We start from the raw sequence: 15,417 nt of genomic DNA, 5'->3' as shown, positions 1-15,417 counted from the left end.
TCCTGCACCCTGAACCCCTCAGCCCCAGCCTCACACCACAGCTTGCATCCCCAGCCAACACCCTCACCCCCTTCCACACCTCAACCCCTTGCTCCAGCCCAGTGAAAATAAGCAAGTGAGTGCGGGTGAGGGAGAGTGAGTGACAGAGGGATGGGAGGATAGAGTGAATGGGGTGGAGCCTTGGAGAAGGGGCAGTGCCTCAGGGCAGGGGGTGGGGCAACGGTGTTGGGTTTTGTGCAATTAGAAAGCTGGCAGCACTAGTTAGATGATGTCCAAATGCTTTAAGGTACAAGAGGAAAAAGAACAGCAGGAGTTTGACTGTGTGATTCACCTCACGTGTCATAATCCCATCAGCGAGAAGGAAGACAGGAAAGAGTGAGAGGAGAAATTACGTGGTGGAGCAGGGGTGAGGAGATGAGGGGCAAGGTTGAAAGTAGATGAGAATGCATTAGAGCCTTATTGTGTCTCATACTATGAATAAGTGAGGGATGTTGCACCTTTTCACACTTATTTACTGCAGCATTTTCATTTGTGTTATGACGACACAATCTTCTGAGCTCTATTTCCGTAGCTTGTGTCTTCTACTTTGGTTGTCTTTTTATTTTTGTTAGTTTGTCTATTTCAGAGAGAGTTGAGGGCACAAAGTACCTTGCAGGAAGTGCTCTGCATCTGGTGGGATTGTGCTCTAGAATTGTGATCTGTAGTCAATTGAAACACTCATTGGACTTTGGATTGGACCCTAGGTGCCCTGTTGGAAATCAATGTCTCTGGACTTGTTTTAATACTTTCCAAAGTAAATAACTTGAGAGGCTATTGTTAGCTCCACTCTACTTCAGCTATCAGTACTTTTCAATATGTCAAGTGACAAAGGGATTACTGCCTTATGGTACCTCACTTAGCAAAATGTTGGAATACTTACCTTGCTGTGTCAGCCTCTTGAGACCTATGTCTTTAAAAGGACATCAAGCAAAGGAGCCATTTTTCAAACATGAATACCCAGTTTTGCACTTGGACCCTTAGTCTGTCACTCAAACATTCAAATACCCATTTTAGGTTTCTAATTTGTCCATAACAGTATGAAAATTGGGTTGGTGGTCTACCTCCAACATGCTTCACTGTAGACCTGAACGAATACATTGCAAAGAATAATCTATCCAATGAATTTGCCTCTTTTCCTGCATTTGGAATATTCATGAGCAGATTGCTGTTTCCTCACATTTGTTGTTTAAAGTTTATTCAATGACATTTTTCATTTTATTTGACTATAGATCGATCTAGAGCAACTTATTGTGGGTATTCAGTGTTCTGACTGGAGGAACCCATAAACAATTCTGATTCAAATACTCACTCGGACTTGCAAATTTAAATTGATGTATAATTTGACTCTGAAAATCACTTTCTGCAAGTATCTATGCCAAAGAAATTCAGTATCTCAAATGTTTGTGGTCAGTGAATGAAAAGGGTGAGTGAGTGTGGCCAAACAGAATTCATTAAAAAGTGAAGAGTGAATGTTCATAGGCATACTGTTACTATGCATTATTCACCCAGTCTACTTTACCTCAGTACAAGGTAAACAAAACAACGTAGGACACTCCATCTAAAATAAAATAGCCAACATGGCTTAGCAGCCATAAATCAGGACATTGTTTATTTTGTGGTAGTGCCAGTTAGAACTCTCTCGCCCCCACCATCCCCCTCAAAGGAGCAAATAACATAGTAGCCAAGAAGTGAGACTGAATTGGAACACATGCCAGTGATACTGCTCTCAAAAGAAAACATACAAATACTATAAACAATATTCAGCCAAACGCTTCCAAGCTTCCTCATTCATAAAGGTTAGTAAATCCCTAAACCCCTGGGATATTGAACTCTGCTGGAATGCAGTCTGCACAATAATGCCCATTCAGAAACATTTGCCAGAGAATCCTAGAATTTAGAAATGTAAAAGGCTTGTTGCATCATGCAGTCTATCTGCTTTCTGCTACCTACATGTTCCGTTATGTTCTCCCATGTTTATCTAGTGCAGGCATTTTCCCTTTTGACTTTTTGCAGAGCATTTAATTCCCTCTATTGAATATTCCACTCAAAAAAATACATGAGGACACTGACATAAACACAGCAACTTTTTTCTGTGTTTTTAAAATATAATTTTTTCTGATGTCAGATTAAACAATTCAATTATCTTAATGATTAATGCCTCAGAGCTTCACAGCAGCTGTGACATACAACAGTAGTTTGGTGTTTCTTCCCTTTGTTTATCTTAGTATTATCTCTTTGAATGTTGCTGGTCTCACCTGGAGAAGCTGTGGTACTGGATAGATTATACTGTATACAAGCAGACACTCAAATATCTTGGCCAGTCTGCTGTAAAGTGCTAAGCTTTCATGGTGTGAAGATGTCGTTTTGCACTGTTCTAAAAAGCCTGACTCATTAGCATCAGATTAACCATCATATTGCAGTAGCACCTAGGAGCCCTAGTCATGAACTAGGACCCCATTGTACTAGATGTTGTACAAACACAGGACAAGACACACCTAGTAGTTTAGTTTCATGTGTTTGTTTGACAGCTCTGCCTGCAATTGCCTTGGACCCTGCCTTTGCATGCTTGTAAAAGAGAAAAGGCCAAATTCAGTGGGAGACAGCCTAGTGTATAAGCATGTGCAACTGACATGAAAGTCTGGGCCAAATTCAGCAGTGATATAAATGGTGATATAAATGACTCATTGGGCATAAGTGGCAAAATAATGTAAACAGGACTAAGAAAGGGGAAAGAGAGGATTGTGAGAAATATGCCTTCCTTGGCATAGTAAGTCCATCAATAAATATAGGAATTAATTGTAGTTACATTGCAACAGCTTAGCATATTATGTTGCTTCTCATTTCAGAATAAAAGTCCATATGATCAGCACTTACAAACATTACTCAGATGCAGAATAATCCCTTTTAATCTAGCAGTGTATAAGTACAAAGGGGAACTGTAATAAAGGCAGATAAAATTGTCTTTCCTGTAGAAACATTAGGGTTTTTATTGCAATACCATGAGTGGTACAAAAGCTTTCATACTGAACTACTGGATTGCTTTATTAGGACACACATATATTTCTGATAATGATTTGTTAGGGTGAAGATTGAGTTCATTATCTTTCCACAATACTGTAGGATGAAGCTGAATTCAAAATATGATAAAGTTGTTAAATAAAAGGCAGGAAAATAAAAGAAGTGGAGCAAAATGGGGTTTTTGATCATTTAAAAAAAAGTTCAGGTATAATGGAGCATTCTTCAGTGTCAGACTAATGACTCCCTGTGAAAGAGAAGAGAAAAAGAGAAATTCATCAGATATGAGCAGCAATAATTAACTGCTTTTCTTTCTGTCCTGTCTTGGTCAGGGAAGCTGACATGCCAATTAGCCGCTGTAGTATAGAAATGAACTCACTGGGTTTTGAAAAGGGGTCTTGTTAAAGGTCTATGAATTTGGGGAACGATGCCGTGATGATATTCCTGTAGAAACCAAGGAAGAATAGATGTTGCCCTTACAAACCAATTCCATTCATCCAGCCAGATATCTTATTAAAATAGTTTGCAGTCACAAATGGTCACAATAACTGACATGGAGAGAAGGTCTGCCAAAGGCAGCGAAACAGAGAAACTCAGGTTATTTGGAGATCTGAACTTTTACAGGTAACTACTTCAAGGACCATGTTTGCTTTAAAATCCAGGTTTCCTGAGCAAATATTGATTCCAGCAATATAATTAACAAAAAAACGAAGCATATCCTTTCTGACCCTCCTTCAGCAACATACTATAAACGTGTGAGTAGGAGCCTTGGAGTCAGTGGGAGTACTCATGGGTTTCAAATTAGGCATGTGCTTAAGTACTTGCCTGAACTGGGTCCTCTATTATTCAGGAAAGATCAGCCTCCATAAAATAACTTTCAAAGCAACATGGTCTCACATCAACAGCTTTATAATTATTGAGTTATATGGAGAATCTCATGTTATAATGGCAAAGCGTTTGTGTGTAAAATTAAATCTATTGTGGGGAATTATTATTTTCTATGAGGTAGAATAGGGCAATATCTTAATGTTGCGTTCAGCACTTGGTAGATTCTTCTTATCCTGTGTTGTACATCAGCATCTGTAAGAAACCATTGTACAAAACATTATCTGTGGAGAGCCTTCCATTTGATGCAAATATTTTATTTTAGCTACTCCTGTTTACTTGCTGTAAATCAGCTAGAAGTGAAAGTATTTAAAATATTTCAGGATGTTGATGGTGACTCTTGCTTGTACTCATCATCTAGGGCGCATCAGAATGTTGCCACTTAGAGATTTCTTTATTCTGTCATTGTGCATTCATTCGTTTAACCCATATGATTTAAAGTTATGATATAATCGTATTTGTTATTAAAATAGCACCTGGGAATTTCAATCAAGGATCAGGGCCCCAGTTTGCTACGTACTGTACAGACAAGTAACAAAGAAGCCCTTGAGAGCTCACAATCTACATAGCAGATAGAATGCAACAGGTAGATGAGATGGACAAATGGGGTGGAGGTGAATTGGAAAGATGAGGTAACAATAAAACAGAGGTTAGCTGAAAAGTGAAAGTCACTTAAATGTGCAGGTTTGCACACTATTTATAATTCAGGGCAGCCAACATATTTGCAGTTTTCTTTGTTTGGTATTTGCTTTTTAAGGCTGGAGGAGAACTATGAGATTGCAGAAGGCGTTTGCATTCCTCGAAGTGCTCTCTACATGCACTATTTGGACTTCTGTGAGAAAAACGACACGCAGCCTGTTAACGCTGCCAGCTTTGGGAAGGTGAGTCTAAACTGCAGTGACAAGCCTTGCTCCCTAACCTTGCTCTGGCTAGATTTTGATATTTAAAATGATAAAGGCTCTAGCCTCAGGAAAACTGTCACTTCAAGTCAGAGGTGGTGATGCATCAAAGGAATACGGTGCGTATTAAAACTCCAAGAAAAATGTGAAGCATTTTAAACACTCGGAAGGTCGGGATCGCTTTTCATCGTGGTTAAAGTGAAAATGCATTTTAAAAAATTGATGGTTTTTATGATCTGCCTGTTCATGGCAGCCGTTTTGCTTCAAAATTACATTTGTGGCATCGGCAACATGGAAGCCAAATTCAAGAGAATGTAAATAATTCTGTTATTCCTTAATATTGCTTTAACAGTAATAACAATATTTATAAGTGTTAAACAGCAACAATTCAGGTCATAAAAACTCTTAGTGTGGACAGAAGTGCATATTAATTCTGCAGAAATATTGAATGCCCATTGACTTCAGTAAAGATACTCCTGATTTACACTAACATGAGTGAGAGGAGAACCAGGCCCATTATATGTCTTGTGTTGGCCTTCTGTGAGTGGTGAATTTCACCCACAGTACAGATGTGATCAATAAAACTTAGCTGTGTATTTCAATACTGAGTTTCAGTGTCTTTTTAGGAGCTCTCAGTAACCTGGAACATTACCAGATATTCTTACTTTTTGAATTTGCAGATAGGAGGGTGTCTTAAGTGCAAAATGGGATTATGTCAATTTTTACTTAAAAGTAGGGGAACCACTAGATCATTTAATGTGACCTCCTCTATAACACAGTCTGCCAGTAAATATTACCCTAACTGAGTTATTCAAGAGAACACCCTGGACCTTTAAATCTTGTATGTTGTGATACAACATGCTGAAATTTGCCAAGCATTTTTGAAAAGTTTGCAAGCATCACTCTGAAGCTAATTTCAATGGAAGCTAGTCTCATTTACTGTTTACAACATTAATTGTACAGTGGTGCTATACATATACAGAATCAAAAATGTTGCTTGTATTATTTCCTAACATAGAAGCCAAAAGAAGAGAAAACATTTAACGGGATGTTTTTTCTTTTTTGTATTTCGTGTTTATTTAAGTAGTTTAGTGAGGCAAGTAAAATGCATTGTGTGGCAACATTTTGGTGAATTAATTCCTCTAAAGCCCTAATCGGTTAGGTTGACTTTGTGTTAAAGTTCTGTTTAGATGCAGTAAATGGAAAGAATATTTTTATTCTAACTTCTGTTCAGCCTATTTGCTATATTGCTGCTACTAAGTGGTTAATATTGTTCCAATGACTAATTTAGAAACAATGGAAATTAGTGCCAAATTTGTCAATCTGTAGGAAATTTGTTACACAGGTAAAATCTTTATTATAACTTTGTTACTTTTACAAAAATGTCTGTAAATGATGCATAAGCTGTAAAATTTTAAATTGTTTCACCAGGAAACAAACATGCTTTGCCTGTCTGAAATGTCAGGCCACACTTGTGACCTCTCAAAGTGCACTGGTCTTTCCCATCATGTCTACATTAGGTGAAGAGGCATTTAGACCTTTTCCCTTCCCCGAAGCATTAGTTGGAGTATCTTGAACTTACAAAGCAGGTGCAGCTGTCCCAAAAACAGATTTTTACCAGCTGGTTGCAACACCTGACCTAGAGTGGGATTTAGCTCAGCTCTAGCTGACCCAATGTTTTTTCTCCATTGTAGACATGAGCCCACACAAATGAGCCTTCTCACTGCATCCTATGTGCAAATTACCCCCAACCCCATGTTCCCAGCAACAGGGATCTGTATATCAGGAATCTGAGTGCACTGGTACAGCTGTGGTAGTGAGGCTGTAGGCTATCTGTAGGAATCTGAATGTAGCAAAATGGCTCTGTCAAACCCACTGTTGCTGTGCGGAAATACTAAACCATTACAAGGACCAGTGAAGCCAACAGTCACTCCATGCAATCAATGACTCTGCCGTCAATTTCTCCCTTAGTGTAGATACACTCCTGGAGCTCTAACAAATTGGAAACGCAGTACTTTTAAAATGTGTGCGCCATACGTGCCTTGGAAGTGGGGCTGTCCTTCCAGGCACAAATGAGAAGGTGCCAATTGAGGGTTTCCATATTTAGCTGGCTGAACAGAAACCCAGACACAATTGCCCTTATTACAACTCATCAGGGCACTGCAGCTGTCCTCTACTCCAGAGAAAGAGGCTAGTTGTTCTGTGAAATCTGTTAGTTAAGTTATGGACAGTTCGCCTTTGAGTGAATCTCACTGAATTTATGATTCATCTTTGAACTTTGAACTTTGTGAGCAATGTTAAACATAAGGGCTCCTGCTTTTTGATTGATTTTATTTTTCAGTAGATTGTTTTACAGCACAGAGCTCTCTGTCCTGAGCTAAAAATTACCCATGTGCAATGAGTAAAACCCTAGCACACTACCTCTGAGTCAGCTGTTTCTTCTCGATTAATATACCAGCACTGATACCACCGGTACACGTAAGGTTTCACTTATAAATGTCATTTTGGGAGATCTCTGACTTGGCTATGAATGTTTGGTCTAGACCAAGATTTGGGGTTCAAGGTTTCAGCTCAGGAGTGCTTTTAAAACGTCCTTTAAATGGCATACACGTAAAATGGAAACAAAAATAAAGGGAGTTCAAAAAAGACCAAGAGAAGTGAAAAGAGGTGGAGAAACAGATTTAGCAGAAAAGGGACGATTAACAGAATCCTCACTGGCACTTAAGGGGTATCCACACTAGGAAAAAGGGTTTGCTAACAAGTAGTAACAAGTAACCCCCTTTTTTATTCCTAGCACAGACAAGGCCTTGGGCACGCTTGGCTTTTTTACCTGTATAACTTATCTAAGTAATAATTAAAGAAAGGCAGACCTTGACTGAGGCTGAAATTAGGGAAGTCAATGGCAAAATTCCCAATGACATCAATGGAACCAGGCTTTCACCCTAAGGAGAGAGCAGTATTAGTTAGATTGGTACTTGCAGCCAGTGGGAGGGGACAGGGAAGCATTTAACTAGGATCAATGGGGTACAAGTAAGAGAAAGGAATTTGGGCTGCATATGAGGAAAAGTTTTTTTCTGACTGTGAGAATATTCAGCTTGTGAAATACTCCTCAGGCAGAAATACAGGAAACCCCATTATTTGGGTCATTTAAAAAAAAAAAGTCAAAGGACTCAGTGAATCAAACATTTAATTTAAAAAATCTTCTCAACTGTTCCATCCATTCCCAAATCTGTCAGTAATCTCAGGTGAACATTGATTCATACTGGAGGTTTAGAACCATTGCTGTAAAGTTACCAATAACTAAAGCCTTGTCCCCTTTCATTCCCCTTTTCTTCCCCAGTGTCCTCTCACATAGCCCCTTCCTTCCTCTGTTTCTTTCATGACCCCATATGCTCCTCACTCTCTTAATCCCTCCTCCTGAAGATGTAATCTCTCCCCCTACCCTCCCAACTTTCTGTTTTAACACTTGTCTCAGAGATCCTGCATGTCTCCAAAGGGGAACTCTGCAGTGTCTCGTGATGGGTTTATGCTCCCTCTCAGTGTTCTTCATGCAACTCCATTGTGCAGCCTGGAGGTTTTATACCTCCTTCCATTGTTCCCTTATCTTGATGTGATGCTGCTACGTCTTTGGCCAGCTGCAGCAAATAAATATTTTAAAAGGGAAAAAGAAAGCACTAGGCATCCAGAAGAGTGCAAAAAATTACAGGCTGATTGTCAGTCACACTAAGGCCACCGTACACCACCCTTGGCAGTGTAAAGGGTACGCTGCCAAAATGGTGTAATGTGGCCTGGATGCAAATGAGAATTAAGCCCCATGTTTTTAAATGTAAAGGGGGAGTAGAGTAATGTCACTGATTCTTATGATATTCTATACTGGCACAAGCCTCTAAGTAGATGCAGTCCTTGTGCTGATATAGTTTATTTCATTTGGGGAACTGTATAAACTGTACTAGCAAAGCATTTTTATTGGTGTAAGCTGCATTTACACTAGGAGTGTTTGCCAATATAGCTTTACCAGCAAACTCCTTCTAATGTAGACAAGGCTTTAGTGTAAACAAGAAACAGGCCTTCTATAGACAAGATTTTTTTCATTCTTATAACTAGAAAAGTTTCAAAATCAAATTTTGCTAATGATCAATCCACAGTGTAGTCAGAGTTCAAAGCCAGAAGGAACCACTAGATCATCTAATGTGACGTCTTCTATAATACAGGCTGCCAGTAACTATCATCTGAGTTTTATAGATGGGGAAACTAAGGCACAGAAATGTACCTAAGGTCACACAACTGTTCAGCAGCAGAACCAGGGACAGAACATCTACTGCAATGCTTAATTGGTAATGAAGGAGGTGCTGGGGCTCAAGCAATTTTTTTTTTACTTTCATAAGTGACACAGCAAGCCTAGAGGTGCTGGGGCTCAGTCCTGGCAAGTCCTGGCACAAGTTAAGCACTAATCTCATGGCTCCTATGCTAGCCTCTTGTCTAGTGGACCACACTGATCCTTAAATTTAACATTCCCCCCATTCTTTTTTTTTCTTTCCCGTTGACTGGAAACAATATCTAATAAAAATATAACTTATATGACAATTGTCCATGCCATAGACTTCAGGCCCAATACTAACGAGGACAGTCAAACACAGTACAGACGTGTTTAGCAAAATGTAAAAATACATCTCTGCCTTCTCACCAGTAATGTTTCCTTAGGGTCCTGAGAACCAATTGGCTTAGGACTCAAAGATGAAGGAAATGCGATTCCCTCATTAAAGCAAATGAATTAGTTTAATCAATCAGAGGAGAGAACTGAAGATGAGTTTGCCCTTGTTAGATGGTTACTGTACAGGCTAGGCCCTGCGTACTAATCAGGAGTGTGCATTGTAAATCTCCTCCTGACAAGCTTGTCCTCATTGTGCGACCGTTTTCAGATGTTCACATTTCAGCAGTTTTAAAATGCAAAGGCAAAGACAGCCAGGAAGTACTTCCTGAAGAGGCCAGAGCAACAGAACCCTGCAGCCGCCTGATTGATCCACACCAACTGTTTAATCAAGGAAGTTGGCCCAGGGAGCTGTCTGAGCAACAATGCAGATTCTGGCTTGCTATGGCTACAAACCTTGTTTTTCACTCTGCCTTGATCCTGACTCCTGCCTTTGATGCTAGGCTGGCTTGACCTTGATACCTGTCTCCTGACTCTGCTTGGTGACTGCTTCTGAGTCCTGCATTCAACCCTGGCTCAACAGACATTACTGGTCCAGTTGCCTACACCCTGGCCATTACAGGCAGCTACAACACAACTGAGAGTCTGGGCTAAAGTGTTCAATAGTTCTTTAATCTTGAAAAAACAACAGTCTGTTTGATTGTGCTGCGACGGGTTCTTTGGGCATGCCATCTGGAACTGGGGTAACACTGAGCCCCTGACCCACCAGCCTGGGCTCCCTCTCACATTGTACTGTCTGACAAGCTGTAAAGCCCTCCAGCCTGCACTTTCACAAGCATTCACACCCAGCTGAAGTTACATGCAGGCTGTCTAACCACCAGCTTCCCAGCCTGGGACCCCAGTGCAGTTCCGTCCTGCCCTAGTCAGATCTTGCCAGTATATGGGTTTAATACCTGGCTGCCTATCCCTGAATGTGAAGACAACAATGCACGCTTGTGGTAACCAAGCAGAGATTTTCCCCAAGCACTCCAGTCAGAGCTCACTGGTTTAGATTAAAGCAAAAACAAGTTTAACAACTAAAAAAAGTTAGATTTTAGTGATTATAAGGGATAGCAAATAGATCAAAGCAGATTATCTAGTAAATAAACAAAAATGCAAACTAAGCATAATATACTCAATAGATTGTATATGAATTAGTCGATTCTCACCCTGAGAAATGATACAAGCAGGCTGTAGATTCTTAAGGGACAAGCTGCATTTGCTTTACAGCTTGGACTCCCCAGGTGTTTCATACATGGGCTAGAAATCCCTTTAGTCTGGGTCCAGCACTTCCCCCCGTTCAGTCTTTGTTCATCAGGTGTTTCCAGGAGTCTTATTGTATGTGGAATGAAGAGCCTCTCATGATGTCACTTCCTACCTTTAGCATAGGGAAGGAACTCTTTGTTTCAAAACTTGGTTCCCAGAGCAGTTTGTGGAAAAATACTGACATCCCTAGATGGAGTCCAGCATCTTGTGACCTGGTCACACATTTGTAGAGTCATAGCAGCCATCACTCAGAGGCTGTCTGTAGCATTCTCAGGAAGGCTCATGAGGTGGGAGATAAGTCTCTCCTAAGGCCTATTGTTCTTTGTAATGGCCTGTTGCCCTGAATAGGCCCTTCCCCACCTATTATTTAGACCAAAAGCACCTTGTCTAGTGGGCATTACCCAGGTGTAACTACATTTGAAGTACAGATACATAGTCAATATTCAAAACTTCAGATACAAAAATGATGCCAGTATACAAATAGGATAAGTATATTCAGCAAACCATAACCTTTTCAATGGCACCTCACATGACTTACCTTGTACAAAATGCATCATAATTATGCCATAATCCTATCATCATAATATCACTGTGAAGAATATGGGGTGCAGTGTCACGTGTGAATTAGGCTGAATTCCATCGAGCTGGATGAACTCGTGCAGTGGAAGATTTTGTACATAGCTGGATTCAAGCAAGGGTTTCACAAACTTCCCTAAAGGGCCTGAGCTGGTAGGACTGTTTGCAGGGTAAGATCCTGCTCAACAGGTAGTTGTCAGAACAGGGACCAGTGATTAAAGTGGGTACAAAGAGCCTGCCTTATCTTGCTTGATAGTATCTGCTGGGACATAGCAATCCTCAATATCACAATTTAGATTTAGGGTTGGATTATGACCTCATTCCTCCATTGGAATCACACAGCTTTGGGAGCAGGGGTAAAGTACCCTCCCAATGCTCCTGCCCTCCCCCATCCCTCGCAAATAAGTGGGCTTGGTGGGAGTGAGCAATAGGCACAGGTCATGCCTCCTCCCCCACAATGCATGGGCCAGCAGAGCTAGAAGGATTCAGGGGGAGGAGAGTATTATTTTACAATGGGCTGATTTGTCATGCTTCTTCCTACCAGTGGAAAAGGGGTGCTCTGGAGGAATTGCGTCTCAGTGGTGTGGCTCTGTAATACAATGCATTCCTTCTGTTCTTCCTGGGGCAGCGCATCTACATGATGTCCTATAATTAGGGGACGGATCCTAGAATATGTATGGTGGGGTTCAGGTGGGATTTTCAAAAGCACTTGGCATTGGAGTAGTTGGTAAAACTTAAATGGGAGCAGAGTTAGGTCAAAGCGGCACACTTGTGAGAACCTCACCTTTCCTATATAAGATTGAAGGTACCAGCAGTGATTCGTGTTTTAACACTAATGGGATTCGTGTTTTAACACTAATGGGAAATACAGATACCCCAGCTCTGAGAGAGTGAGCTCACCCCTGCAACAAGCAAGAGGAGAATAACCACCCTGGCAGAGTTGTCTTAGACCAGAGCAATAAAAAAAATTACCCTAAAACTGGGGAATAGCACACACTGCGTTTTGTATCTCATTTCACACACGCAAAGAATGTGCTCTGGGTGCAGTATTGGAAGTCCTAGGGAGTGCACAGCTCATCAGTCAATGTTCAGTGAATGACGGGCCCTGCTGGGGAAACTGGAGACAAACCTGAATGGCAGAAATTTTTAGCAGGGGTAAGAGAATTTCTCTCGCCTTATTTAGAACTTACTTGGTAATCATGAGTTCTAGACTGGAACTCTGAATCTTAGTGGTGGGAGTTCTGTTTTGTTCCGGCAGCTTTCAAGTTCTGGGCTGTTAATATATAGTTTTTGTTTTATTCTAAATTTATTTAATTGCCCTTGATAGTGTTAGGAGCATGGCAAGATTAATTTTCAAATCAGAAGTAGAGAGAATTGCAAAGCATAGCACAGGCTTCCATTTAGCTCAAATACACTTGTAAAAATTAAATTTACCTTCAAAAAATAACAGTTTAAATGAAGTGGAATCTTTTTTTGAAAAGGTTTTGCAAAATGCAACATTTTAACTGATACACCAAAAAGTTCTAGAGTCTTCACAAGAACGCAAAGATGGCTGGTCTGTCCCATCCTTAGCTGTCAGTATGAAGACTGAGGCCTAAGCTGTTTTTGAGCCTCATACCAGGGAAGAATTTAGGTGGAATAATTGGGAAGTAGAAAGTTCACAGCTCACTGGTGAATGGGATAAGGGATGATGGCCCCTGGTGCAGAGGTTAAAGGTAGAATAGACAATACACGTCTCATTTTAAAGATAGAGAGGACCCTGATTGTGTTTGAGTCTCATACTGCTGAGGCATGTGTGATGAAATAATGGAAATTACAGCTGGCATAAATCGGAAGGGCGGAGTGCACTTCGGCAGCATAGTTATATCTTTTGCAGCTATCCCTGCCTGATTCTTACATGGCACATGCAGAGTACAATATAGATATCTGCACTTTTTGTATATTTTTCTATATAATTGTTTATAAAACATTTGGTAACTTTTTCCACTGATATGACTTGTTTACTGTTTATTTCAACATCTTAAGAGTTACCAAAAGTACATTTAACTTGCTATTTAAATTAAATTTACTCAGGCAACTATTCTAGGTTTCAAAAGTACCACTGGATTAAATGCTGCTTAATGTAATGGCTATATAATATCAGAGGGGTAGCGGTGTTAGTCTGTATCCTTAAAGACTAACAGATTTATCTGAGCATAAGCTTTTGAAAGCTTATGCTCAAATAAATCTGTTAGTCTTTAAGGTGCCACCAGACTCCTTGCTGTTTTTGTGGCTATATAATAGATATTGCATGTTACATTGCAACTGTTTAAGTTCAAATGTATAAGAATGATTTGAGGGGAGCCCTCCTCAGATTATCTCTGGTGTCCCCTATAGCCTCAGAGAGGAAAGGTCACTTGTCCCCACCACACACACAGAGAAAAGGGTCCCTCATGTACTTCTCGCTGACAACATTAAAACACAACACAGACGTTCTGTCCACTTTCATAAAACCACATTTCAGGATTAACGTCAAAAGGGTTAAACAAATGCAGATGTGTTTGGTAATAGTTCAAAAGAGAAGACAAATATACAGCTCTGATTTTAGGAAGTAATGAATCCTGCCTTATCTAAATCCGAGGCACTCGCTAATAGGAGCATCAGGTATGACTATATAATTGTGTGATTGTTTTACAAAATGTTAAGGGAGATTTTTAAATAGCTCACAGGAAAATACATAAGATTCCCTTTTATAAGAAGGAAAGACCAGGACTCAGCCAAGGCACATATGAAAGGGACAGAGCTGAAGTTATTAAGCAGGGAAAGAAATCAGTCGAGCACTGGCTCCTGAGATAGTATTGAGAGCACAGATTATCTTTATGTGAAATTCCTGGGCGCCATCTTACTAAAAAATCCCAAATGAAACTTCATGTAAAACAAAGTTTAATGTAAAAATGTGGTTTTAGTATTAAAATTGACAATGTAAAAATGACATCTTCTTATTCAGCAGAGCTCTCTCTGTTTTCAGATTTATATTTGCTCACTTTAGGGACATATGGGGTGAAATTCTGACCTCACTGAAATCAATGGCAAATTTCAACTCACTCCGGTATAGATACGATTTCATATGATATCTTTTACCTCTATTGCTACTGCAGAGCCAAGATCGCCATGAGGAAGGCAGCTGGATTCTATTCTTGTTCACACATCACAAACAGAATTATTAAGCAAGTTCAAATTGTAAAGTCAGATCTTGCCCTTATTGGTATCTTTGCAGCCACCCCACAGAATCTTCTTTACTGGTGAAGGGAAGGAAAGAACCTAGCTTAATTTTCAGATCCTAAGTTGAATTTTCAGTTCTGACAGCTAGAAAAAAGCATCTTTTTACTTATAAAAAGGGGAAATTTTTTCTGTCAGTCACTGAAAGTCAATAAACATGAAACCCCATATTACTGTTTTTTAGTCACTTTTCAGGGTGGAAACACACTTTAAAACCAACAGTCACACATCTGCTTTTCTCATTGATTTCAATGCACAGTGAGCTTCTCCCCCACATACTCAACCTCACTTCCTGCCTCTTGGCAGGGAACTAGCTCCATCCATGGAGTTAGAACAAAGTCATCTATAACCATTTAAATATGAATATTGAAAATAAGTTATTTTTTAAATAACATTTGTTGTGCTTGAACTTATACCCCACCCACACATCCACCCATAGTGTATTCTGGAAAAATCCTGGAATTTTCCTTTAAAGTTTTGCTGGATTTTTTAAAAAATAATTTATACAGAATACTGTTATAAGCAACACACACTTCAGCAGTGCTCCAGAAAGTATATTTTACTGGTTAACATACTGGATTTGGAGGGGAAAGAGGGAAGGCAAATCAGCTGATTTTCTGCTTTTATTTATTCTTCTCTTTTCCTGATCATTTCTGCCCGGGTTTGTAAACATATCTGATTTATAAATTTTAAGAACTCCCACAGTATATGGTTCATATGGTAACATTTACAGTGTTCACTATAACATTTAATCAGCACTTGACAGATTTTGAAAGTTATTCCATTGTTTTA

The 15,417-nt window shown here is 39.8% G+C and overlaps 1 protein-coding gene across 2 annotated transcripts in view; it reads left to right on the top strand.

Moving 5' to 3' along the window:
- The window catches only part of RFX4 (regulatory factor X4), a 132,425-nt gene that overhangs the window by 40,839 nt on the left and 76,169 nt on the right, over nt 1–15,417 (top strand). For both annotated transcript variants that reach the window (XM_032769700.1, XM_032769699.1), the window contains exon 4: nt 4,697–4,820. In XM_032769700.1, coding sequence (XP_032625591.1) covers nt 4,697–4,820 — 124 coding nt within the window. The remainder of the gene's footprint in view (nt 1–4,696; nt 4,821–15,417) is intronic.

This window comes from Chelonoidis abingdonii, chromosome 1, assembly GCF_003597395.2.
Source record: "Chelonoidis abingdonii isolate Lonesome George chromosome 1, CheloAbing_2.0, whole genome shotgun sequence".
In the NCBI taxonomy this organism is placed as follows: domain Eukaryota; kingdom Metazoa; phylum Chordata; order Testudines; family Testudinidae; genus Chelonoidis; species Chelonoidis abingdonii.
The sequence above is the reverse complement of the archived record's forward strand: the minus strand, read 5'-3'. Positions and strand labels throughout refer to the sequence as shown.